At 35.2% G+C, this 27971-nt stretch overlaps 1 protein-coding gene across 1 annotated transcript in view; it reads right to left on the bottom strand.

Annotated features, from left to right (window-relative positions):
* Nucleotides 1-27971, bottom strand: part of LRP1B (LDL receptor related protein 1B) — a 2070284-nt gene that overhangs the window by 568451 nt on the left and 1473862 nt on the right. The window contains exons 36-37 of the mRNA XM_043894665.1: nt 13370-13504; nt 12676-12805 (exon numbers count right to left, since the gene is read on the bottom strand). Coding sequence (XP_043750600.1) covers nt 12676-12805; nt 13370-13504 — 265 coding nt within the window. The remainder of the gene's footprint in view (nt 1-12675; nt 12806-13369; nt 13505-27971) is intronic.

Below are 27971 nucleotides of genomic sequence, written 5' to 3'. Positions count from 1 at the left end.
CACAACGATAGAAACTGCAATTCAGAGAGTTAATGATCATAGTCACATGGCTGATAAGGGAATTGCACACAGGCTTTATTAACCTAGGTCTGTACTTTCTTCTCTATGTTGTCTCAAAAAATACAAATATAATACAGTAATCATATCAAATGTTATTTTCCCCCAGGTATAAATAGAGCAAAGATTTCCATACTCAAAACACAAAACAAAATATGAAAAAAGTCTTAGTCTTAAAAATAAGTCTCTTCTTCTTTATCCCTTGTTCCCTCCTATTATTTTAAATTTGCAATACTTCCATGCAGGAGGCTTAGATGAATGGCAACAAAATTAGCAATAAAAAAATATTCAAAATAAAACTGTCTTGAATACAGAGTTTATTCAATTTTCAGTAGTAATTTGGCAAACTGTTACAATATAGCCAAATAAGACAAAACTGACTGCAGGCATCACTTTTGCGGCTAAAATATTTATCAGCTTAATAAAACTAAAAGATTCTACACCCACCAAATTTAAGCAACATTTGTATGAATGTCAGGCAAATAACAACTTATTTGCTTATTAAACTGAAATGGAGAGTAAAAAATTAACACCTTGAAAACCTTTGGGAATGATAAACCAAATGTAGAGAAAGAACACTACTTACAAAACTGAAGGGAGAAACTTATGAATAATTTAAGAGAGTAATTTACATATATGTGCTTGATATATTTTTAATGAATATAGATTTTTCATATCTAAATGTGATATCTAGCAATGGGAAGAAATGAAAATTGTTTTCACTGGTTTTTGAGACTCCATGGAAATTAAGATTCAGTGATAGCATTTCAAATTGATATCATCCCCATATGAGTTCAGTTCTGCTGTAGTGAAGTGTTTGTTGGTTCATATGATACAACCAAGAAAATTGCCTTTAGAGTATTAACTTGGTGATCTAGCCCTGAAAATACTTTTCAAGGCCATCCCAGATCCAGAAATTTTTAAAATTGTCAAAATCAAATACTACATTTTAAAAAAGACATTTCTCTGGATAATAATTTCTTTTACAGTGAAAATACCCTCATTCACAGAAGCTTACAGTTACAGAATTTAAAAACAGATTTTTTTTAAAAAGACATTCAAAAGTGGTTTGAAATATTATAGAAATACTATTAATATCAGAAATCATCATAACACAAATATCCCTATTGTCTTAATTAGACATAGAAGTTCTTGACAGGAATATGTGCAAAGAATACATATTACAAGTTAACTTCCAATTAACTTTTGATATTTCAATAATAGGTAGAAGACTATTGGGTAGAGTTGAGTCCCCAAAAGTTTTTTAATTTATAATGGTAGTGACCACAGAATTAGTTTACACACAGGTGTGTTAATAACAGAAAACAAATGTTTTTTTACATAACAATTAGATTCTGCTGAAAAATATACTTTCAAGGTACTATAAATGTCTTTGAATAGTTTCAAAAAACATTTTGGGGGAAATAAGGCTAACAGGAAAACTAAATTCCAAATTGGGTGGGGAAAGAATAAAGGAGTATGAGTAAGAGAAGAATGAACATGTTTAAATTGTTACAGACATAGTATTAAATGTGATTCTTATATTTAAATATATGAAAAACAGTGAAAAGCCACTAATTTGAATCAATCATTTTCTTTTAAGGTTCTTTGACTCTCCCTGGAGCATAGATCTGGGTTGCCATTTTTACAATAAATTTGCTACTTCCTCTATTCCTATCCTTTCCCTAAGAGAATATAATATAGATACTTTATCAGATATGCTGGAAAAAACCTGAAATAGTCAAAAATTGCCATGCTGGTACAAAAATTAATATCACATAATTCCCTTACATAGGCAATAGGTTGAAAAGAGAATCAAGAATGTCACTCTGTTCTCTGCTAGAGTGGAGTTAGTAACATTGTGTTAGTTTATCTGTAAAACGTAAGAAAAACAAAAGCCCTATAGGGTTTTACACATCAGGAATAGTAACTGAGCAATTTCACTAGAATCACTTAAAACACATACTAATTGAATACCTCATAGGCCAATATAGCTGTCTCTAACTTCATGCCAAAGCACAAGCAAAATAATACAGTATTGTCAAAGTTTGAATACATTTCATGAATATGTGAATTGACATCCTTCATCCCCTGTGAGGAATATGGTATATTCCTCTATTCCTGAGAGGGATTCTTCACATTCCTTTTGTCTTCATGTGTGTGCAATTTTTGTTTTGACAAAGAATTACATGCCAATCCCAAATCACTTTTCAAGTCATGAGGTATTACTATTTCTTAGAGGCTCCTGAAAGTATAAAAAGAATACAGCCACAGATACTGGAACACTATGCTCAAAGAAAGAGAGACTAGAGAGAATATAACCTCGAATACTACTTCCTAATTTTTTTATAGTGGTTTGGTAGATGATTCTCAAAAGTATTCTTTCATTGCAGTCATGCACTCATTCAACAAGTATTAAATAGGTATCTATTAAGTGCCAGGAACTGATAATGAGATGAATTGGACTCAGTGACCCTTATGAAGGTCACTGTTTAATGGCAGACACAAATGGGTATATAAAGAATTACCTGAGAAAAATGCTAACAGCAATGCTTAAAACTTGCTAGTTTTAAGTCATGAAAGTAGGGGCTTCAACACAAAACTGTGCAAGTGCTATGGTGAGAGAAGTTTTAATGCCCATAAACAACTTCAGAGGTGAACTTTCTAAGCAAATAAAGATATAGGGCATCTGGGTTGTTGTCTCTGTTTCAACTTAAGAAATATTTTTATTATTTCTTAATATTGAAGACCTGTTTCTTCAGGTGTTGTTGTGTTATTTTTTATCATTAAGTTTTACATTAGATTCCTTCTTGACTTTTCAAGGGAATCCAACCAGTCCATCCTAAAGGAAATCAGTCCTGAATATTCATTGGAAGGACTGATGCTGAAGCTGAAACTTAACTGACTCATTTGAAAGCACCCTGATGCTGGGAAAGATTGAAGGTGGGGGGAGAAGGGGATGACAGAGGATGAGATGTTTGGATGACATCACCAACTCAATGGATATGAGTTTGAGTAAACTCTGGGAGTTAATGATGGACAGGGAAGCCTGGTGTGCTGCAGTCAATTGGGTCACAAAGAGTCGGACACAACTGAGCAACTGAACTGAACTGAACTGACTTTGCAATATTAAATAATTATGTAAAACAATTATGTGTGTGCCCAGCCAACAGTGGAGAAATATGGAGAAAAAGTCTTTAGAAAGAAACATTCCATTGCATCTGTAATTCTATAACATGTTAGGTTTATATTTAATTCCTTATTTTATGTATATCTATTTATACCCTGCCGTATTTCCCATCCTTTCATTTTAATAAATATGTACATATACATGTATAAACATATTAGTTTGTATTTATATGATTAACAGTTGTTTTCCTGAGTGAATGGTCCATTTTTTTATTCCCTTTTGGTTTTCTCAATTTATAACACTTGATGTTTCCCTATAATGTATGCATTTTCCTATGAAATATTTAACACAGACTCCAAGAGCCTAGACTTCTAGTGCTCATGAGTTGATTTGGAATTCTTAAAATATTATACAGAAAATTTTAATTGGTTTCATGACCCCCAAACCATTTTATATATCAGTCACATCAACCTGCTCTGGATATCCCATGTCAAAACAAACAGAGGAAATTTCTATAAGCAAACAGAGAAACATCTTAAACTTCTCTTTTACCCTTTACTGCATTTTTACTGGTTGGATCTCTTAAGAAATTAGGAACAAGGTCCTATACTTTTGAGCAACTATCACTGGTCTCCACTCAACATGGCTTTGGTGGCCTGGCCCAGGGCCTCCTTCTTACAAAAGGAAGTGCCACGACCTTTCTGGGCTTCCTTTCTCCTTCACTAGCTTGTACCTGCAATGAAAGCAGAGGGCATCTTCATCACTCTGGCCCTTCATTTTTCTTTTCAGTGGGAGAGGTAAGATCTAAGATTTGTGTTTAGAGGTGAAGAAATGAGAAACACATAGGAAAAAATACCAGGTAAGACATAACTATCTTTGAAAGAAGAGTGATTGCAGTAGAATTTTGGAGAAAATTCCTAATGGAAAATAAAACACAGCCGTTTTCTTTCATTTGTCCTTATAATTTGTTAATATGCCTCTCAGAGTCTTGTATTAATAGAAAAAGGTGGCTGTGATTTGGGGAATTATTGTGGTATTTCTGAGTTACTTAACCATCATGGTATATTAATATTATGAACTAGCACCCTGATTCCATCATTATTTCTATTGTTTCTAATAAATCAAAGTTAATTCCTTCTTTTTTATATGTCACCTTGACTTCAGATACAAAATATGCTTTAGGAGATGGTGTTAAGCTATAAAATACTTTTGCTATTTCAAAGATCTTAAACTGTCATTCAAGACCTTCTATATATTATTGAACATATCCCAAATACACAGACACACACACACACACACACACACACATATATACATCTATTTAATCAATCAAAGACCATTTAACAGGTGTACTTGTTGAACACCAAGATACCCCACAAAGCTGGATCTTTGCCATGGAAAGAAACACTTTTCAGAAAGTTATTTATGCTCATAGAGATATAAAATTAAATTAAGAGAGGCAATGTAGATCCTAGTGCCTAAAAGGGGGGAAAAATAGAGTATTTGTGCATCATTTAGAGATCATACATCATGGAAGATTAACCAGCTTTTTTGATATGATACTATGACTTTCTATACCTCTTTTGTTGTTGTTGTTGTAGGTGGAAAAATACTTTTTAGCACAAGGAGATTACATTTTAATTTCTTAAAGAGTGAGGACTTACCAAATAAAAAGGGAGTCAGTGGAGGAGAGAAACTGATTTTTCAAGCTGAACTAAATTCATATACACTTTCTATTTTGCATTTGGCTACACTTTAAAAGACCTCAAGTCTCCATTGTTCAAAATCAGGCTTCCTGCCCCACTTTTTAAGGAACATTTATATTTTGGATTCAGCTGATTTACTCTGTTATGGTTCACATTTTCCTTTGGCAAGGCCACCTGCCACTTTTTAACTTTAGGTAGAATATTTAAAAGCTGTACTTCATTCCTATGATATGAATTTTGACACTTATATGTCTATGTAATATTACATGGAAATTGGTGTTTGAGTAACTTTTACACAGAGTGGTCATTGATAAGCCCTTTTCCCACCCCTCTAAACTCATCAGTAAGCATATAGATAAGGTATTGGAAGACACTTTTGACTAATATTTCCAAGCAGTAATAAACATTTCCTGAAAATAAACATAATATCTAAAAAGGTATATCAAGTCAATTTTGAATCCTGAAAAATATACAGTAATACTGAAGAAAAGTTTTTAAGAAGTGAAGATAGAGAAATAATATTTAAAAGTTTTACATGTCAAAAGATTTATTTTTCTGAGGGATGAAATGTGAATCTTGTGGGGAGGGGAGACTGAAAATTAATAAATCAAAGTGTTTACTGAGATCCACTGGCCAACTCAACTCTGAGCTCAGAGTCACAATGGAGAGAAGTGGAAAACCTAAGACAGCTGGTGATAAGGAATGGCAAGATTTACAGACAGGTGGAAATAGTTGATGAAAACCTATGGAAGGTCTAAAGTAAGTTTCAATCTTGTCAGGACAAAAGAACCATGGTAACACAAAGAGACACAATGGTTAGGACAGAAAGTAGATGAAAAATAGATGTAGTAGATGAAATAGTTTTAGTGAAAGTTGGATATCACTGAAATAAAAATAAATCATTTCTAAAGGAAATTGTAAAAAGAAATAAAAGGAATGAAGATAAAATATTGGATGTAATGCAATGATTAAAGTTAGAAACATGAAAATATATGTAAAAGATAAATATAGAATGAGAGAAAATAACATACAAAGCTTTAAATGAGTGTGCTCAGAACAGATACACAGTGCTCAAAAAAGATCAGAGAGAACAGTAAAACTCCAAGTTAAAGAAGGTAACAGAGCAAAACTCTTGAGTGGATAATCAATGGAAAAATGTTAAGAAGGCAAGTAGTATGAAACTTGAAAATAAAAATCTGGATTTGGCTATGGATAAATTTAGATATTCCTAGAAAGAACTAAAGCTGAAAACTCATTTCAGAAATTCAATGATGAGACATTTACTTCCAAGAACTAGAGAAGTAAATATGCAGAGAGAAATAGGGCATTTTTCTTTTCAAATAAGAGGGATCTGAACCTAGTTGAAAGCAAAGGGAAAATATTCATTGTAAGTTAAAGATGACAGAATGGAAGAGTAACTGTAATGAGATGCCCAAAGAAATGGATGCCATTGGGTCTAAAATAAAGGTGAAGTAGATTTAAGTAAGGGGGAAAAAAAAAAAAAAAAACTTTCTCTGAGGTTATATGCACTATTTCAAAACATTCACATTATGAATTTGTATATTTCATTTTCCCTTACCACCAAATAATCACTCTTAATACATTTAAACACCAAATCCATTTAACTGCTTTACCAGTAGCTGACAATTTTGCCATCTCTCTCCAAGATGACATACTTAGAGACCTTATGACTCATGTTGTTGATCCTGTGAAAATCCCAGCTCACGCTTCCTCATCTTTTCTGTTTCAGGGACCTACATCTCTCTTTTGCCTCAACCTTACATTACTCTAATTTCCTGTTCTTGGTTTCCTTCCATTTCATCACTAATTTCTAGACCTCATCTCCTGATTAGCAACTCATGGTTATTCCTTTATAATTGCCAACTTTGATTATGTTATCACCTGCTCCCTTTTGGGGTTATTTTTCCCTTCATTTTTCTACTGCTAAGTTACCAAGCACTATTATTCAAGGTCATATAAATACCCCATTAGATTCTAGAAGTTCATTCAGCTGGACACATGTTGCTTGGAATCCTTTTTACTCATATTCTATTTGTCACAATAACTTCAGCAAATCTACCTATTCACTTATAGCCACTAATTCTATGCATATCATCTACGACTTTCCTCAATTTCACTAATTTTAACCTCTAGAATAGATTCTACTGGCTACTGGCATATTCTTACTGCTGAAGCTGAAGCTCCAATATTTTGTCCACCTGATATGAAGAATCAACTCATTGGAAAAGACCCTGATTCTGGGAAAAATTGAAGGCAGGAGAAGAAGGGGACGACAGATGATGAGATGGTTGGGTGGCATCACCAACTCAATGGACATGAGTTTGAGCAAACTCTAAGAGATGGTGAAGGACAGGGAAGCCCGGCATGCTGCAGTCCATGAGGTTGCAAAGAGTCAGACACAACTGAGTGACCAAACAACAACTGGCATACTCTGTCCCCTTCATTCACTCCATTGCCAAAAATAGAAGAGAACTTTCCCTAATATAATCTTCCTATTTAAATTTACCTCACTTAATCTTCCCAATAACCAAAAATGATATAGCATTTGAGATCAAGATACTTCAAAAATATCAAAGGTAGGAAATGTCCACACTGACTTTCCAAACTGTAGTGGACACGATTGGTGCTGCATTTAGATACCCTCTGATCCTGTTTGCGATTTCTATGCACTCCAGGGCCCAGCTACTGTGTCCTTTTCCTTTTAGTAACTCATATAGGCAACATTTTTCAGAGGACAGCTACTAGAATCTTCTTTTACAAGTGGTGCTGAGAGCAAGAAACCTTGGTAATGTATATCTCCCCAGGGTTGCCCTATCCAGTGAATAACTGGCTGGGAGTTTGAAGTCAAGTTCCCTTGCTAAGTGAGGTTTACCCTCCAAAACTTTCCAAGGCTCACAGTTGAAACTTTGTTTGGCCCCTTTATTATCTGACTCCTACCTGACTTGAGTTTTCATTCCAGGATCTGTTTTCGGAGATATCTGATTTAAGATTCAAATCTTGTCCATCTGCTATCCTCCATTCTTCCTATTCCACCCTATTGCTTCTTCCTTGCCAAGGTTACTGCTAAACTCCTTGGAATCTGTCTCCTCTTTACAAACATTTTCTTTGAACCCTCAGCTTATGAATATGTGCAATACCCCCCTGGTCCCATACTAAGAAAAACCTTTCTTTATACCCTACTATCTTCTCAACAAACTCCAGTTTTTACTCTTTTCCTTCATTGTCCAAGTTTCTATCACTGTAGTCTAAATATTCTGGCTCTATTTTCTAATTATCTTTCACTTATTAATTCTTTATATTTGGCTTCTGCTCTTATCAATTTCCTGAAATTCATAACAATTAAAAATGTCATCCCTCTCACCAATTACATGTCCTGTCTTCTGCTTTTATGTCTCTCAATCTCCTTCTTGCATGTAAATTTGAAGCGCTTCCTAAAACTCTCTTCTCTTGATTTCTATGACAGTGATTTTTCTGAGTACTTGAAATGGCTTCTTTCTCTGCATTTCTTTTGCCTTATTGCTAATTTTCTTTTTGCTCCTCATAATCATTTTAGCCCCTATTTGTAAACATTCTTCATTTGTGTCATTAGACTTCTTTTCCTGTAGTCTTCCTTGGATAATTTCATCCACTACCATTTTTTATTGCAGAACCTGAACTCTGTTGGAATAAGTAGGAATGACTATATTTATCCAACTCTTGCTTCTATTTATGCTCTACTAACTACCTCTTCTCCAGAATTTGCTATCTCAGGAAGAATCCAAGACTTCCAAGACAATTCTAGTTAAAAAAAAAAAAAAAAGAATGATATGAAGATTAATTCTCATACATAAAAGACCAGATCTTTCTAAGACCAAACTTATAGCTCATATCTATTTTAAAATCTTCTTCCCTCTTTCCAGCTTTGATCTGACTCCTCCTGGCTTAAGAACTTGCAGTAAAATAGTCAAACAAATTTTCTATTTTCAACTTTTATATTTATTTTAGTTTCCCACTTATATATTGGTCTCTGGTGGTCTCTCTTTCTTGATCTGAGGGCAGAGAAAAAAATCCTTCCTCTTCCTCCATAACATCCTTCCTGGAAGGATAAAGAACCGTTCCTAAGAATTTCTTAAAGAATGCAACAACTTCAACGTACTTCTGATCTCTGCTTATGTGGATTCTCTGGGGTCAAGGGGAAAGCTTACGAGAGAGGATCCAGGACCAGTTTGTGTTTCACTTGGTAAACTGGGGATGGAGTCATCACAATATTTTCAAAATGTGGGGAATCCAGTTGCCAATTTTATGGCCCCAACTTATCTTCCACCTACATTAACTACTTTTCCCTACATGCCCTTCATATACTTTTGCTCATGGCAATGGCCTTTGCTTTGCCACTACTAATTTTTTATTTGTTTTATTTCTTATTCATATAATATATTTCTACTCCATCTCAGAAACATTCCTTCTTCATGTCTCTTCAATAAAGTGTCTGCTAATCATCACCACAGCTGCTACTACCCTCACTTTTACTACCTACAGCAGTCATAAGCTATCTCTATTTTCTGAAAATTTAATTTGGTTTTATAATAGTTGTATAAAAATTTTCACTTTAACATGAAATTTAGGTATCAGATTTAAGCTTGAGCTATAGCAATATAGTCTTTTGGTGCTTCCATATTAGTTCTACTTTACATTATGTTACTCACTTTTTTAACAAAATTTTGTACTTGTTTAAAAGTTTAAACAGAAAACTCATTGTGAACAATAGCTACACCTTATTTGTATCATCATACTTTACAGTGTCTACTGGTATCTTTCACATCATCTATCACCCTGTTTTGTCAGCATGTTCTGAATTAAAGGCTGAGAAGGAGATGGAGACGTCCTGACATGACCTTGTTGGCTGGGTGTAGCACTTAAACTGACAAAATAGTGAAGTATATGCAGAGATTTTGCCTGATGTCTTCGACCATTCTGAAGAGAAATAGATATAGTTATATGCTAAGATGACTGTACAAAATATACTTAGCAAAAGAAGGTCTGGAATAACAACTTGAGGGCAAAACTCAGCCTCAAAAGAAATGCAAGAGAAAACTAAAGATTGATAAGTTAGCAGCAAGAGGCCTGTTAAATTGAACTGCATTAATCAATAATAGACCAGGCACAAGAAGTTCTCCAGAATAAAGTGAAGCACTGGACTTATTATAAATATGATGGGAAGAAATTATTCAAACAAACCCATTTCCTGTGTATCTATAAAATTTCATAACATTCAAATTATATTTGTTCCTACCTTCAAAATAATTACATATAGTCCAACAATTGATCTGGTTTATTTTTTTCCATTGAGGGTATACTGATTCACTGCTTTATTATAAAGTATAAATGAAAAAGAGATTTTAAAAATGTCATTGCAATAGTCAGTGTTAATCATTCAGTCATGTCTGATTCTTGGCGATGCTATGGACTGTAGCTCACCAGGATCCTCTGTCCGAGGAATTCTCCAGGCAAGAATACTGGAGTGGGTTGCCATTCCCTTCTCCAGGGGATCCTCCTGACCTAGGGATTGAACCAGAGTCTCCTGCATTGCAGGCAGATTCCTTATCATCTGAGCCACCATTACACTGGAAAAGGAAATTTTGTATTCAAGTTTACAGATATGATGTAGACACACTAAATTGACTCATGTGTTTTATTCTTGGAACTAAACAAAATTATACCTTCCCTCAACATTCTTAATGTGTACTGGCAAGTGCCCATGAACATGCAGCTCTAGGCAAGAGAATGTACAGGGCAAGTCAGACTCAACTCAAATATTTTCTAAAACATCTAGCTTTTCCAGCATTTTCTCATTATTGTTTGTTCTCTCTTTCACTTATAGTTCTAGTCTTAAAATTTTCATTATAACTTTTTGCTAAATCTGTTAAGCCTGTTTTCTTATATGATTGATATTTTTGGTTATTAGTTTCTGTAATACTTATATGTGTATATGTAACAGGTAGGACACATACATACATACATATATAATGCAGCATAATCTTTGAAATTTAGAAAATATAACTCTCTCATATGTCATGTTAATGACAGAGTAATATACTTTAATTGTGGAATCAGTTTCCTTTTCTGTAAAATGGAGGAAATAGTGCCCCTCTGGGCTTCCCTGTTGACTCAATGGTAAAGAATCTGCCTGCTAATGCAGGAGACTTGGGTTCAATCCCTGAGTCAGGAAGATACTCTGGAGAAGAAAACGGTGTGCATGCGTGTTGCGCAGTTGCTCAGTCGTGTCCTACTCTTTGCAACACTATGGACTGTAGTCCACCAGGCTCCTCTGTCCATGGGATTCTCTGGGCAAGAATGCTGGAGTGGGTTGCCACGCCCTCCTCCAGGGGATGCTCCAGACCCAGGGATCAAACCCGTGTCTCCTGCAATGTAGGTGGATTCTTTACCCATGAGCCAACTGGGTAGCCCAGGAAATGGCAACCCTTTTCATGTTCTTGCCTGTGAAATCCCATGGTCAGAAGAGCCTGGTGGGCTACAGTCCATCAGGTATAACAGGGTCAGACATGACTTAGTAATTAAAAGGCAACAAAAACACTCTAACAAGTTTGTTATAAACTTTTAAACAGTGAAAGAGGACTCACTGGTGAATTCTAAGCAAAGAAGTTACTGCCACTTACATTTGAGAAGGATCATAAGGCTGTGACATGAAGAATAGACTGTAGGAATACAAGGATAGAAGATATCCACAATCCTGAAATGTTGGCAAGAGTGATTATACTCAGACTAGGGTGGAAACAATGAAAACCGGGAGAAGTAGGTAAAGCATAAATGTATTTTGAAGCCAAAGGTAATAGGATTTCTGGTATACTGAACATAGGATATGTGAGAGAGATACCAAAAATGTCATATTGTCTCTTTGAAATTCATCTCAAGATTTTCCCCTAGCAACAGAAACTCAGTTTATTTCATTGAAACTATTAATAGAAACTCAGATTGTAGAATTTTAACTAGACTGTAGATTTTGGTTGTCCAAATGGAAAAATGGAACTTTCAATAAGACAGGTAGACATACTTATCTGTAACTTAAGAAGAAGAAGAAAAAAAGCTTGGGATGAACGTGTAGATATACAATTATAAATACAGAAATAGAAACTGAAGCTTTAGAAATACTGAACAAGGTTGGCTATCAGATGGTTACTTCATTCACCAAAAAAACCTGACTTCCAAACACGTAAACAGTTTTAGGGAAGAAGTTTAAATGAATAATCTAGAAAAGCACTGGTGTACTCGTTTGGATTTACACACACATTAAAGAACTGCATAAGGACTTCCCTGGTGGTCCATTGGTTAAGAACCACCTTCCAATGCAGAGGACAAGGGTTCGATCCCTGATCCGGAAAGATTCCACATACCTTGGAGCAACTAAACCCATGCGCCATACCTACTGAAGCCCAGGCACCCTAGAGTCCCTGCAATTAGAAGCCCACCAGACCGCAAGTAGAGAGTAGTCCCCACTTGCCTCAACTAAAGAAAGTCTGCAGGTAGCAATGAAGACTCAGTGCAGCCATAAATAAATAAATACACATAATAAATGTAAGCCCATCAAATATGTACTGAAATGCACATGACAAAGTGAAAACAAACTTTTAGGTAAGATAATAAAATTTGTTTCAGACATTATGATTAAAAATAAATATTAATATCAACGTACAGATTTTTCTTTTAATGAAACTTTAGAAAAGTCACCTAAAATTCCCAAATATATGTAAATGTTAAACTTACCCTTTTTCTGGGTGCAAAGCTATAGATCTTGGTTGATCCAGGCCTTGGGAAATAACTACATAACGAAAAGAGCCATTGAGTCTTGCAACTTCAATTAAGTTGAAACCATGATCTGTCCAATATATGTTACCTAGAAGAAATACAGAAATGTTTATAATATGATTGTGAGAAAAATTATTTATTAATTACAGCTAAAATTAACTTTCTGAACATTCACATGACCTCCTATATTCTTTTTTAATAGGTGCATTAAGCAGAAAGCTATAAATAAACTAATATGTTAATATTTCTTATCTCACACATCTGTTGTTTAACCCATATAATGATACTTTTATGTGTTAAAAATAAATGGAAACTTCTCTCACCTGAAAAAGAGTTCTATTTTCACTTTCTACTGACTTCAGGCAAAAAACAACTTCTAATACTTTTTTAACAGCCTCATGGGACTCTCAGGAGAGTTGAGCAAAGTTAATACTACGTAATCTACTTCTACATAAAAACACGTATATAAAGGCTCAAAAATATTAGAAAGAGTGAAACCAAAAGCAAAAGAGACCATTTATCCCTGTGGCTAGAAGTACAAATAAACAAACAAACAAAAACCTGTGATGGCTCAGAAACAGAATTTTTATGAAGCATATTGAGTTCCTAACAATATAGGCTTAAAACAAAAACAGAAAGCCATGGATTTTACCAGCAATCCAGTCAATAGCTATTCCTTCCACTCTTCCCAAGCCATTGGTAATGATATCTTCTTTCCAAGTTTGATCTCTTTTAGCTCGGCTAATTTTATTGAAGCCCATATCTGTCCAGTAGATGGTATCATTTTCTATTGATAAAGCAAACAGACAAACATACATACACTATAAAATGTATTGATATATGTACTTGTTTTTATTCAGTCGCTAAGTTGTATCCAACTCTTTGAACACGGACTGAAGCAAGCCAGACTTCCCTGTCCTTTACTGTCTCCCAGAGTTTGGTCAAACTCATGTCCATCGAGGTGGTGATGCCATCAAACCATTTAACCCTCTGTTGCCCCCTTCTCCTCCTGCCCTCAATCTTTTCTAGCATCAGGGATATATGCATTAGGAGCACATTGCATCAACATTTTGAGCATTATCATCCTGGGTATACCAGAGTATAAGTGCTCTTCATTAAAATTTACTAATAAAAATGGTAAGAAAGATTAAAACCACATGAGAAAACCTAGTCAAATATGTTTTTTAAAGCATTTTTAAAATATATGTGCAAATAGTCTATTACATCCTTTTTATTTTTTTTCATTTTCCTATTCATTTAAACTCATAAATACTTCTCTCTCATGAATTTACAATTTTGATATCATACCATATTATTTTGAACCACAGTGTTTCTCATAATATCTGTTCTAATGTCTTATAATAAGAATACTACTGGGTATAATAAACAAAGTCTCAAAGTAGAGAGAGAATGGAAAGAAACAGGACATTTCAATTATGTCAAGGGTATTTTAAACATAAGGTCATTCAAAATGTATAAAGCCTTAAAAGTACCTTATCATCCAATTATTCTTTCTGAGGTACTAGTTTCCCAAATGTCAACTACAAACCCTTTGCATTCTTTTTCAAACTCTCATTGTAAAAATGGGCTTAAGGACACTTGAAGAATGGCTCTGTGCTATCATAGAGTCTTTAAATAACAGTGCTTTTTGAATATTTGAATGAAAAATGTGTCTGAAGACTATAAATGAAATATATGTGCATGCATATGCATAAAGGGTAGCAATTATAGATCAATGATATTAAATACAGCCACCAGAAAGACACTGGGGACAAATCATTAAATAATAAATTTGCTACCAACTAAGTAAGTTTTTGTGTTGTGACCTACATGGCTAATGAAGAACAAATCCTTTAAGACCAATATAATTTCCATCTGGCATAGTGACAGGCTATGGAAATAAAGAAAAAGCAATTAGTATAAAAAAGCCACTTATCAGTAAGTTTGGGGGTTCTGCTTCAAATGAAATATGGTCTAAATTCTATTACCTATCTGGGGAAAATTTCCAAACAGCCCCTGTTTGCAACAGTGGTTTAGTCAGATACATGCTTGAACCAGAGCAGAAATTTTCATATACATATCTGGAAAGTAAGGACTTGTTTCATCTTTCCCATTTTGTCAAAGTATCCATTGATATGTTATCATGTTTGAAGGAATGAACTGATCAACAAAAATAAGCACTACTTTTGAATAAATACTTAAGTGTTATATGAAGAGCCCCACTCTCTCCTGCAAACATTAGACCCATATAGCCAGTTACTTATTTTGTATCTCCACTGGAATATAAGAAAAGGTAATCTTGACTGTGAAAGCCAAATTTTGGGTTTCTACCCGAAACATGCTTCTCTCGCAGTCTTCTACATGGCAGCTCCCCTCGCCATGGTGGTATGATGAAGGGCACCTGCATCCTTTGTTTCTGGGGTTAAAAACCTCATGCTGTCCTTAATAATTTTTCCTCACACTTCATATCTAATTCATCACCAACTACTCTCATCTTCAATCTATTACCAAATATTTTAGCTCTTTTTATTCTTTAAAATCATATCCCTCATCTCACCATTTTCACACTAATTAGAATGTAATCCAAGTCATCATTACCTCCTACCTGAAGTGCTGCAAAAGACTCTAACTTAAGTCCAGCTTCCACTTTTGCCTCAGGTCTCCCTTTCCTCATGAGCCTTTTCTCCACTGAGGGTCCGCTGTCACCTTATTCAAATTCAGTAAAATAATTTCTCTACTCTTCATTCAGTGTTCTAATCATTTTCCATCTCATTCAAGGTAAAAGTTAAGTTCCTTCCCAAGACCTTCCTTCATGATCCACCCACACCCTTCAACTCTCTCTCACCTATTATCCTTCCACGCTCCCCCCTTTAGTAACGAGAACTTCCTTTCCCTAAAACAAACCAAATACTGTTCAGTCTAAATTTCTTTCCATCACTTTTTCTTCTGCTTGGGATGTTCTTTCCCTAGCTACTTGCATGGCTCTGTCTTAGCTCAAATATTTCCCTTCTTACTCAAACTTGCCCTGACTACTCTATAGAAATTATTTCCTTGTCATGCTCCATTTCCCTTACAGACCTATTTTTCTCCACAGCATATATTACTGTCAAGCACATTAGATACTTACTGGTTTGTTTGTTTAGTATCTGTCTTGTCTCACAGAAATATAATCCCTTTGAGGGCTGGGACTTAATTTGTTCACTGTCCCTGGCACCTAGAAGAGTGCCTAGTACATACTAAGGTCAGAGTAAATATCTGATGAACAGAGGAATTAATGTGATGTGTAATACAAAGACTGGTTGAAAGGAGACACAAGTAAAGGAGACAAAGCTTGTACATGAGAAACTTTATAAAGTAATTAAGGAACAGAGGGTATGCACATTGAAAAATCACTAACAGTTGATAATAGTATAGCATGAACAGCATATTAGTAGTAAAGATAAGAGGCTTTTACAAAAATTTTTTGGCCACACCACATGTGGGATCTTAGGTCCCTCACCAGGGATCAAACCTATGCCCCCTGCATAGGAACTGCTGCTGAGTCTTAACCACCAGACTGCCAGGAAGTCCTAAAAAAAGTGTTTTTATGAGTTCAAAGAAGACATTGACAACAATCTTCACAGGTATTAGAATAAAAAAGACACTAAATATGTAGTTGACCCTTACTATTTCCTATTATTCTCTAATAGCTTTGCCAGTCCTGCAAAATTTTATTCAGTATAACCACAAAACATTCTTTCACACATATACCATATTATTTTGCATATGCTTATTATTATATTGACTTGAAACTGCATCTCTGCATTTCTTCTTGGAAATTGTGTGAGATATGTGATAGGTAGGGACTGCAATTGACTCAGTATTTACCAAAACAGTTACATGTGCAGTAGATACCTCATGAATATTCAATATATGAATAATATATTAATTTGTAACCCTGAGACCATCTCTAAATGCTCAAATCTGCTGGATTAGAGCACTGAATAACTGAGATATTTTCTTATATTCTTTTATGCTGTATATTTGGGATATTAGTAAGCAAATCGATCATGTAGTGATGTTATAAGGAGGACCAAGAGGATGAGAATACCAGACCACCTGATCTGCCTCTTGAGAAACCTACATACAGGTCAGGAAGCAACAGTTAGAACTGGACATGGAACAGCAGACTGGTTCCAAATAGGAAAAGGAGTATGTCAAGGCTGTATATTGTCACCCTGCTTATTTAACTTATATGCAGAGTACATCATGAGAAATGCTGGGCTGGAAGAAGCACAAGCTGGAATCAAGATTGCCAGGAGAAATATCAATAACCTCAGATATGCAGATGACACCACTTTTATGGCAGAAAGTGAAGAGGAACTAAAAAGCCTCTTGATGAAAATGAAAGAGGAGAGTGAAAGTTGGCTTAAAGCTCAACATTCAGAAAACTAAGATCATGGCATCTGGTCCCATCACTTCATGGGAAATAGATGGGGAAACAGGAGAAACAGAGGCTGACTTTATTTCTCTGGGCTCCAAAATCACTACAGATGGTAATTGCATCCACGAAATTAAAAGATACTTACTCTTTGGAAGGAAAGTTATGAACAACCTAGATAGCATATTAAAAAGCAGAGACATTACTTTGCCAGCAAAGGTCTGTCTAGTCAAGGCTATGGTTTTTCCAGGAGTCATGTATGGATGTGAGAGTTGGACTGTAAAGAAAGCTGAGCTCTAAAGAATTAATGCTTTTGAACTGTGGTGTTAGAGAAGACTCTTGAGAGTCCCTTGGACTGCAAGAAGATCCAACTAGTCCATCCTAAAGGAGATCAATCCTGGGTGTTCGTTGGAAGGACTGATGCTCAAGCTGAAACTCAAATACTTTGGCCACCTCATGCAAAGAGCTGACCCATTGGAAAAGACCCAGATGCTGGGAGGGATTGGGGGCAGGAGGAGAAGGGGACGACAGAGGATGCGATGGCTGGATGGCATCTCCGACTCGATGGACATGAGTTTGAGTAAACTCCGGGAGTTGGTGATAGAGAGGGAGGCCTGGCATGCTGTGATTCATGGGGTCACAGAGTCAGACATGACTGAGCGACTGAACTGAACTTATCTGAACTAAGAGGACAGAAGATTTTAGTCACTCATTCACATCCAACTCTCCTTTCCTTATATTAATATATATATTGTATACCTCTATACTCTAAGTGGAGTAATTTCATTAAGATATAAGAATATGTATCCTAATACCCAGGAATATAACTAAATAAACATAAGTTGTGTCTAGAATGTTTTAATTAGTAATAGAATCAGGCAGAAAGATGACAAAATCTTATGACAAACTTGAAAGATATAAAGTGGAAATACGTATAAAGATAGAAAAGGATGAAAGACTATCATAACTGCACTCTGATACTTATTCTAAAATATGATTTTTTAACTCTAATTATGTCCACTCAACAAATACTTACATAATACTTAGTAAATGCTAAGCATCCATGTAGGCATAGAAGTACTGTGGTGAACACATAGAGTTTACTCCTGAAATCATAGATTTCACTTCTGGAACTGACTTTAAAATTAGCTATCCTGTGACATATAACTGGAGAAGGCAATGGCAACCCACTCCAGTACTCTTGCCTGGAGAATCCCAGGGACGGCGGAGCCTGATGGGCTGCCGTCAATGGGGTCGCACAGAGTCGGACATGACTGATGCGACTTAGCAGCAGCAGCAGCAGCATGACATATAACAATAAGTAAAGTATAATATAACTGTAAAACTGGAAAGTAAAATTTGTAATTTAAGGTAATAACAATTATAGTTAGTGGTCTATTTTCTAATGACTAATTAACACTATTGGTCACCTGTCATGAACACACTAGACTTCATGTTGTATTCTCATCCATGTCTTTTAACAGACATACAGTGTCATTTCTGTTGGGTACATAAACACAGGTAGAATTGTTGAGTCATAGGATGACTTTAGTAAGTAGGGCTTGCTTTAATATGCATTAATTATCTGAAATAATTTTCCCCCAAATAAGAATCTACTTTATAGACTTTCTATAACTACTGTTGAGCTCCACCACCCGCTCCATATACCACTGGCTCAACCATAAAGACCTCCTAGGACAGATGAACATGCAAGAAATTCTAAAAATTCTCTGATTTCCAGGAACTAGCCACCAAGCTTATCTACCTTGTTTCATAGCATTTACCTTATTGAATAAAAGACAAGTGACTAGAGTAGTATGTTTAGTTGAATAAGTCAGACATAGAAAAACAAATACTCAATATTAAAATCACTGACACATGAAATCTAAAACAAACAAATGTATATAATTAAACAGAAACAGACTCACGGATATAGAAAACAAACTAGTGGTTACCAGCTGGGGAGAAGTCGGTGGGGAAGGGCAAGTAGGGGTTTGGGATTAAGAGAAACTACTATGTGTAAAATACATTAAGTAACAAAGATATATTTACAGCATAGGGAAATATAGCCATTATTTTGTAATAACTTTAAATGGAGTATGATTTATGGAAAAATTGAATCACTATGCTATATACCTGAAACTAACATAATATTATAAATCAACTATATGTCAATGAAAATAAATAAATATGTGTAAATATATGGGCATGGCTATATTTCAATAAAATTTTATTTACAAAAAATTTACTTAAGGACATTAGATACTAAAATTTACAACTTTGATGAGCTCAGTTTACCTACCCAATTTTTTTTTTTGTTTCCATTCTGTTGGTCCCATTATACTCTATCCTATACACTGAAAGTAAGGAGGATTGTGCTCAATCCCCAAAGTTAACTTACGGCAAATTCTATAAAATGTATATCCTGGGGCTGCCCTGGTAGCTCAGTGGTAAAGAATCTACCTGCCAACACAGGAGACACAGGTCTGAGAAGATACCACATGCTGCAGAGCAACTCAACTTGTGGGTCACAACTACTGACTCTGTGCTCTAGAATCTGGGAGCCACAACTACTGAGCCCACGTACCGCAACTACTGAAGCCCCCATGCCCCAGAACCTCATGTTCTGCAGTCAGAGAACCCCACACACCGCCACGAGAATAGCCCCTGCTTACTGCAACTAGAGAAAAGCCCATGGAGCAACAAAGACCCAGCACAGCCAAAAAAAGAGATAAATAAATAACAACAACAACAACAAATGTGTTCTGGTTTCCTGATAAACTTCAGGCTTGGGTTCTAGAGAATTTTTTACCTGTGGCTATTCAACAATTTTCACCAGCTACACTCTTTATTATCTTACAGAGAAAGCTGTCAGGACTTTGTTGTTACTTTTTTAGCTTTTGTTGTTATATACAAACAAGATTTGGCTGTATGGAGCCAATACAATTCTTGGTATCAATGCTTATACTGAACCTGTGCTGTAACTGACTATTGGAATCAAAATGAACAATGTTCCTCGCTCCAAACACCAACTCTTGCTTGGACTTTATTTGCTACCACTTTCATATGAGCTGGTTGCAGACACATTTCAAATTTAAAAATCAAATATAAGCATTCTCCATGTGTTTGTTAGCTTTTAAATTACAAACAATTTTTTTTTTTGCTACTTATCAGCAGTGACCTTAATAGATACACCCAGAAACAAATTATTTCTACATTTGCAAAGGCTGCTTTAAGGCCACACAATCCATTAATTCCTTTAGTTTAAGTAAAACAACGGTCTCCAAACTGATTTTTATTCTAAAACTTTGACAGATATGACAGTTTCCTCTAACTCAAACTCTGGTCTTTTATTCTTTCAATAACCACCTTCTCTTATTTTTGTAAGAAGAGACTTTATACTATTACTCCTGCGTTTTCCAGTCCTCATGTGTCTCAATGTAATATTTTGTTTCTCTTCTATGTCATTTCAGTCCAGATTCAGGACTCAGTTTTTTCCCTTAATCCATGTCTTAGTGGCTCAGATGGTAAAGTGTCTACAATGCAGGAGACCCGGGTTCAATCCCTGGGTTGGAAAGACCCCCTGGAGAAGGAAATGGCAGTCCTCTCCAGTATTCTTGCCTGGAAAATCCCATGGATGGAGGAGCCTGGTAGATTACAGTCCATGGGGTTGCAAACAGTCATACAAGACTGAGCGACTTCACTTTCATTTTCACTTTCATATCTTACTCTCTCACCTACATTTATACACAGAACTATATATACAAACTTGCAATGCAGACAGTGCAATAGAATTCACAGAAGCATGAGATACAAAAAATTATTATCACAACATAAAAACTTCAAGCTGAAAATTAAATGTCTTTATTCCAAAAAGTGTCCTAGCTATGCCCACCACAGGATTTGTTTCCTAGTGGCAACTTCATATTGGGCCCCAGACAGTCTTACCCTTGGCTTCTCCTCTTGTCTCAGTTTATCATCCCCTCCTCTTTCTGATTAGCCACTTTTCAGAAAGAAACCATCTCTAATCACTGCCCCTTTTCACAGCAATAGGTCTGCCTTTAAATAATTTAATTTTTTTTTGGTTCTTAAATAGGCACCCATTAGAATTGCCTGGGGAAGTTTTCAAAGAATACTAAAGATGAAACCACACCACAGAGATTTTTAAATTGCTTAGTCTAGGGTAGTGTGCAGGTTGAGAATTAGTTAACCTGTCAAAGGCACAGATAATAAGAAAAAGTTATTTAACAGGGTGAAGTATCTTGAGAAGGAAATTTCTATTATAAAATGCTACTCCCACCCCACCACATCCCACCCTAACCTCCATTACAATCTTGTTATTAATGAGTCATTGCCAAAGAGATTTTCAAGGAGAGAAGGGGGAGAAAAGAACTTGATTTAACCTCCAGAATATTATATTGCAGCTTTGGGGGTGACATTTTTTCCCTCCAGTTTAAGGAGGACTTTAACTTGAAAAAATAATTTAAAAAAAATTTTGTTCAGTTGATCATGATTGGCCACTGGCCCCAGATATGTTAGAAATTACTGTTCTTCACTCTCTTCCTGATTCAGGTCAAATTACTTTGTTTTGATCTTTTTCCGTTCCCAATAAGCTGTTTTTTTATTGAGCTATGTTTGTGTTGTATACCACAAGTACGTATTTTTGCTTGAATTTTTAAAAATTATATAGACATTGTGAACCCTGAAATTGATTGTTTCTCTTCCTGCACCAGTTATTAGAAATATAAAAGTTAAATTTGTTGCCCACTTCCAACAAAATTATATAGAACTTCACAACATGATTTTATCTCTCATTTCATGTTATTTTTTTTCCTTAATTTTTCTCTTAGCACTCATTTTTTTCTATCTTAATTGTTCATCTTATTTCAGTTTCTACAGTTTTAGGAATCTCCATAAAATAATTTTTAGAATTGGATGTTATATATAAATAACACACTTTAACACATCAAATCATAATGTTACAGACAAGTCACATCAGAGTTGAGTATACACACTGTAGGGAATGACTAAGAAAATCCAAAGCAATGCAAGGAAACATTAACATTGTGGTTTTTGACATTTTTGTCCCTTATCTTTTTAAAATTTCTATTTGGGTATATATGTTATAGTGTACTCAATTATAATATATAATTCAGTAATAATATATATTCTTCATAAGTAAATAATTTTAAGTAAAATAACACATTTTAAGTGAAATCTTTTTGTTTAACTAGTAAGTTGTCTGACAAAAATGGAAGGTTTAAATGGAAGGTTTAGTACTACCAAAGCAGCTGCTACTTTCCAGTCATGCCCTGTTTCTGGCACACACTGCATCATGGTGCACCACATGAAACCTCTGGGGCAAACTATGATATTATAGAAACTGGGAGGAAAGCAAGGTCAAAGTCAAGGTCGTTAGGAAAGATTTCATGGAAGAAGTGAGGCTTTGACTGATCTTTGAAGAGCAGGTAACATTTGGATTAGGAGAGATATACAATATAGTTCCTAGAAACCTAGTTCAGAGAAAGAACCAATTTAATAAATCCGCTCATCTTTGTTAATAGGTGGGAGGGGACAACAAAATTTCAGGAAGAATCATGAACCTAATTGATGATGACAGCCAGTTCTGATGCCTGGGAACAGATAAGAATTAAGTTGTACTTTCTAGTCTTTTCTAACTTTGAATCATTTCTTCAGACATTTTGCAGGTTAAAAGTGACCCAAGTTCTTGATATTCCACATTAAAAGGGATTCAACAGTAAAGTGCTAATGAATTACATTTGTTTCTTTTATTTTGAGAAAGGCAAATCAATACAAACCCTAATGGGCAATTTCCCTACAGCAACAAATCAGTAAGAACTTCATCTTGAGAGTAAATAAAATCTGCAAGACTTGAAAGTTTCTAGATATCTTAATCCCCTGAAGGTACAATGTTATGAAACCTTAGATAATGTACATTCTTTTTTAAATTACTCTTTTATCAAATAAGAAATATATGCCTGTTGAGCTTTTGTGTCCTGAATGAAATCTGCATTAAACACACTCATTATAAAAGCAATTCCATTTTCAGGTGTTGAACTTTTTCCTCTCAGGGTAACAGAAACAAATCTTTCACATTTTCTTAAGCATTCGCTGTTTTATCTCTTCAAAGCAATAGCCAATGTGCTGCTTTTCATATGCATTAATTTAGTTCTCACAGCCCTCTGTGCTTAATTTTGACTTTCAGGTAGCATACAAGAACTCAAATGTGCTGTCACACTTCCGTCTTCTTCAGATAAGAAGAGGACCGATAGTAGCTCCAAGGAGAAATTGTTTTAATTTATTCTGTTTTAGACATCCAAAACAAAGCTGTAAAATTGAGACAGCATGTTGAGTAGGTATATCTTCGGGGGACACCCACTCAGACATTTTTTCAGGAAACCATCATCCTACTTCAGAAAACACTAACATTCTTTATCACTTTTAATATGAATAGGGAAAAGGCAGAAATCTTGTTCTTCAAATGTTTGGTTTCTATATTCTACCTCAAATTAGTTAAGTCAGACAAAGATGGAGTATAACCTTAAAAACAGAGGATTTCCCAGCAAATATGTCTGGAGGTTTTTTGTTTTTTGTTTTCTTTGTTACGTCTGGTGAAAAAAAAAACAATCCTTAAGAAGTTTACTAAAGAAAGCAATATAGCATAATAATTAACAGCTGCACAGTGTGGTTGGATTTTCTGAGTTATAGATCTCAGCTGTATTACTTAGAGACATTTTAAAGTTCCTTAATCTTTCTGTTCAGTTTCCCAATATGTAAATTGGGACTAATAAATTGGCTATGAGGATAAGTAAATAAATGCTTTGTTAAAGTATGTAATGCCTAGTACATAATATGTATAATCAACTATTAAAATAAAAAATACAGGCTGTATGATATAACAAAATGAAATGTATACTAACTAGTTGGGTCTTCCCTGGCAGTCTGGTGGGTTGAGATTCCACACTTCCACTGTAGGGGGCATGGGTTAGATCCCTGGTCAGGAAACTAAGATCCATATGCCAAATAAAAAGTATAATAATAAATTTGACAATTTTGTATACTTTTGAAGTTTTAATGTGGTTTGAGTTTAATATACCATCATGTTTATAAATGTAAAATTACAGAAAATATTGATTCTCCTCTGAAAGTGGAAGTGAAGTCACTCAGTCATGTCCAACTCTTTGCAACCCCATGGATTGTACCCTACCAGGCTCCTCCATCCATGAGATTTTCCAGGCAAGAATACTGGAGTGGGTTGCCATTTCCTTCTCCAGGAGATCTTCCGGGTTCAGGGATTGAACCTGGGTCTCCTGCATTGTAGGCAGATGCCTTATAAAAGGACAAATATATAAATTATTATCATCCAAAGAAATAAAAAACCAGTATAGAATTTCTTCAAAATAAACATTTGACATTACTATATATTTCCAAAGTCACTAGCAATCAATTATTGATTTGGATGCATAGTGACATTTCCAGAAGGCAAAGTTAAGTTTACTATTAAAAGTGATACAGACGTGAAGTTGTTAGTGTTTATTGTACTTAAAGGACAGGCCAAAAAAATTTTTTTTTCAAATTTGGAAAGAGTTATTATTAACACTATTAAAGAATCAATAAAATTTCTGTCCTCAATGGTTGTCTTAAATATCTATGCATACCATATAATTCAGAGGTGATGGATGAATAAGAATCTTAAGATACAATTATTTTCTCTGCTGACTTTACTGTTATTTAATCATAGATAACATGATAAAACATAGTTTATAAATGTGCTCTGAGCTTTCAGAAAAAATTACAATGATTCTATTTTTGTAAACAAATTCCTGATAAACATTTTTAAACTGTATATTGATGCTTTTTATTCAAGGATAATTGTACCATAAAGGGATACCAAAATGACCAAGAAGCCTCCTTCAATCTTCGCAAAGAATCAGTGACCCTCTTGTAAGTACTTGGTAGCCGCAAACATCACCTATCATTTTACAGTAAGTTGCAGTTGTCTCTCAACTTGTATGGAGAGTATATTGAAAGTAAGGTTCCATGTTATCTTTCTAGTTAGCTCCTCAGAATCCAGTACATTCCTTTGGACTATATAGATACAAAAGCCCAATGAATGAATAACCTAGCATGAATTCATGCCATGAAACAGTTCAAATTCAACACGTCAGAACATAAGCCAGAGCCGGGCTTCCCTGTTGGCTCCATGGTAAAGAATCCTCCTGCCAATGCAAGAGACATGGATTAGAGCCCTGATCCGGGAGAATCCCACATGCCAAGAAGCAGCTCAGCCCATGTGCCCCCACTATGGAGCCTGTACTCCAGAGCCTGGACTACAGCTCCTGAGCCCACACATCCTAGAGCCTGTGCTTGCAACAAGAGAAGCAATTGCAGTGAGAAGCCCGTGTACTGCAACTGGAGAATGACCTGCAACTAGAGAAAAACCTGCACAGAAACAAAGACCCAGCACAGTACAAAGTAAATAAATAAATATTATTGTTAAAAACAAACAAGCAAACTTACAGAGCTGCCCTAAATCCACTCTTTGCTCTCTCTCTCTCAGTTGATGGGAAAAACATACTCCCCATCACCCAAAGATCTGAAAGTTGTCCTTGATTCCATCTGTATTTATTTATGTTACCATCACATCCAATCAATCACCAAGTCCTGCAGGTTTTGATTCCTATTTTGTTTTTCAATCTGCATGTACCACTACAGTCTCATTCAGGTCTTTACTATCTCTCTTCTGAATGACTGCAACAGCCTCCTAAACGGTTTCCTTCCTATAGTTTTATCTTCCTCAAATCTGTTTTCACAAATATCTTAGCTAAAATGCAAATCAGGTCTTCTCACACACCATTGTTCATGTTCCTAGATTTCTCACAACTTAGGATGAAGTTCAGATTACTTAGTAAGTCATATGAGACCATCTATGATCAAGAACAGTGGCCTCCAAACTTTTCTGATGAGTAAAATAATTTGAGTATTTTCTCTTTCTCCCTCTTTCTATGTGTGTATATGTGTGTTTATATATTTTATATGTAAATATCATATATAAACCCATTATACATGTACACATATATGAAACATACATATAAATATAAATTTTTAAAGGTCAAGAAAAATTAAATACAAACATTTTTAATGTGTTTTTACCCTATATTTGACTACACTATTAGTTCCGGAGCATGCACCGTGCTTCCCTCTTGGAAAAGATTCAGCGCACAGTACTGCTTTGGTTTTGTCCAGCACACTTCCTGCCTCAGGTCTCACCCCTGTGTTACCACCATGTTTGCAGCTGCTCTTCCTCCCTGGGCACACAGTCATCACATCACTTCTCTATGCTTTTTCTCATGTCATTTCTTCTATACCTCATTACCCAGAAAACTATTACTCAGATGTTAAGACCCATGCTTTCCTCCTCCAGGAAGACTTCTCAATTATCCAAGTTTAAATCACCATCCTCCTTGTTGCTTCCTTCCATAGCTGTGCTTAATTCAGAGTATTGCATAGCTTACTTGTATGCATCTTTCTTCCCAGTGGATTGAAACTGATATTTGCTCATCATGGACTCACAATGGCTATTCCTAGCTTTCCATAAATGGTAATTGAATACATTAAGTCCCCTAGATATGAACCTTCAAGTTATAAATTTTCAAAGATGTGAACATGCCCAGCTATTCCAATACTTCGGCCACCTCATGCGAAGAGTTGACTCGTTGGAAAAGACCCTGATGCTGGGAGGGATTGGGGGCAGGAGGAGAAGGGGACGACAGAGGATGAGATGGTTGGATGGCATCACTGACTCAATGGGCATGAGTTTGAGTAAACTCCAGGAGTTTGTGATGGACAGGGAGACCTGGTGTGCTGCGATGCATGGGGTCACAAAGAGTCGGACACGACTGAGTGACTGAACTGAACTGAACTGTACTTTTCAAGGTACCGTAAGATTAAAAAATTTTTTCTTTATTTTTTGTACTTGTTTTTTGTTTTTGATGTATTATTTTTGTGGAAACTATTACAAACCTATTACAGTATAGTACCAAACAGACAATTTTGTTAGCTGGTAACTAGCCTAACTTTGTTGGACTAACAAAGAAATTGGACTTATGAACATACTCTCAGAACTGACCTCATTCATGTGTAGGGGACTTACCGTACATGTTGTATTCAGTTAACAGCAATGCAAACAGAAGTAAATGGTTTAAAAAGAAGTTAAAAGCAGAGTACCATCTAGAGTAAACGAGGGTAAGAGAAAACATAATTTGCTTAGATGATAATTTCCTGAGGTAGTAATATTTTAGCTGACTATTGAATTCAGAAGATTTTAGGATAATAAAATATATCACAAAGCTCTAATCTTTAACACAATTTAATTGGATGACACAATATTCTACCCATTTAGGAAACTAAGAAGCTGGAGAAATTTCAGTAACATTTTACCAGAACTATTAACCATGAATTTTGCATTTTAGAAATAAAGAAATAGTTAAAAAAAAAACACACAAAAAAAAACCTTGAAGCAAACAAAATATTCATATGAACTAGGCTTTTGAGGGTGCATTTTAGAAATAGTCTTATTCTTGGTCTTAGCAGAATGAGGAACAAGTTTACTAAAAATAGTCTGGAAGCAACTTAGGCAAGGGAATGATTTTTCACCTCAATTAAACCAAGCTCATGCTGATGAGAGGTTAAAGATTTTATTAGAAAATCAATTCTGAGGAAACAGAAAAAAATTAAAAAGATCCCCATATCAGCTTGCATTATCAAGTAAATGAAGAAAGATGTAATTTAATAAGAAACAATAATAAGGTAG

This window comes from Cervus elaphus, chromosome 33 (genome assembly GCF_910594005.1).
Source record: "Cervus elaphus chromosome 33, mCerEla1.1, whole genome shotgun sequence".
NCBI lineage: Eukaryota > Metazoa > Chordata > Mammalia > Artiodactyla > Cervidae > Cervus > Cervus elaphus.
Note: the sequence above shows the minus strand (reverse complement) of the source record. Positions and strands in the feature narration are given on the sequence as shown.